The sequence below is a fragment of the Trachymyrmex septentrionalis genome, unplaced genomic scaffold (genome assembly GCF_001594115.1).
Source record: "Trachymyrmex septentrionalis isolate Tsep2-gDNA-1 unplaced genomic scaffold, Tsep1.0 scaffold202, whole genome shotgun sequence".
Classification (NCBI taxonomy): Eukaryota; Metazoa; Arthropoda; class Insecta; order Hymenoptera; family Formicidae; genus Trachymyrmex; species Trachymyrmex septentrionalis.
In genome coordinates, this window is record NW_017305203.1 from 71,770 (window position 1) to 72,914 (window position 1,145).

At 28.7% G+C, this 1,145-nt stretch overlaps 1 protein-coding gene across 1 annotated transcript in view; it reads left to right on the forward strand.

Moving 5' to 3' along the window:
• The first annotated feature begins 302 nt into the window (after positions 1-302).
• Positions 303-1,145, forward strand: part of LOC108747893 — a 10,677-nt gene continuing 9,834 nt past the window's right edge. Inside the window, exon 1 of the mRNA XM_018485782.1 lies at positions 303-514. Within this exon, the coding sequence (XP_018341284.1) occupies positions 454-514 (61 nt within the window). The 5' untranslated portion in view covers positions 303-453. The remainder of the gene's footprint in view (positions 515-1,145) is intronic.

The window sequence follows — 1,145 nt, forward strand, 5'->3', positions numbered from 1 at the left end:
ATCGAAGTACTATACCATAGTTACTATTCCATAAGCATCTGCGAATGATTTAACCGCACGAGGTAATGTTAGGTAATTTACTGGATAACATGCGTTTTCTCTCTTATGTCGTTAAATGCAGAACTGGTCCAAATGTAAAAAAAAAAAGATACTTTTAACGATATTTCTCGCTCCCACTCGAATACATCACCCTTCTCTTCAAGTTTTCGTAATAAAATTACATAATCTACACCAAATTTTCGTTACTCGGAAACAGTTCGCTAACCGTTCTCTCAGATGTATCGTAAACAGTGAAAGTGTATGGTACGCGCTCCTCGTGCGCTCCGCGTAATACTGCAAGTAAATCTCTGTCCCTATCGTTCGTGAGTATCGATAAGTATAGAAGTGTTCTTTTGCGAGCTTTAGATTTATCGAACAGAAAAAAAGAGTAAGGGAGAAAGAGAAAACGAAGAGATGCAATTAAAAGTTTTTTTGCTTGTGCTACTATTGCACGCTTCAGTTGCTTCAGATTTAGGTAAGTAGATTTCACACGTACTGCCAGTAAATTTCGATCACCACACGTGTAATAAATTCTCAAGCCGGTAATTTAAATGCTTAGTATTGTAGATATAAGAAAAACACTGAATTTATACTGAAATTAATAGATTCATAACATAAGTTAAACAAATTTAATGTTTGATATGATATTTTGAAAAAAATGATCATCAAATAAAATTGTAATACTTCTTAGTAAGAACATACGTCACTACTTAAAATATTCTTTCTTTCGTTCTCACTAAACACCAATTAAAAGTAATTTGATATCAATGTTATAATTTTACACTTAATATAACTGTTAATATAACACATATGCTATACACTTACATAATTGAGCGTGAAATTATAACATTGATGTTATATTAATCTTAATTGATGTTTACTGGATTATAAAAAATATAAAAATGTTATAGATTGTTTTATTATTTTTGAGTAATATTTGAATTTGGCAGCGCAATTTTCTTATTGGTTTAAAAGTTGTTTAATTTTTTGGTCGCCTTAATTTTATATAAGAATAAAGGTTATGTAAAATCGAATAATACTTATTTTATAATATTTATTTTCAAAAATAGAGAAAGAATATTACAAATTAAATTAAATTTTATATA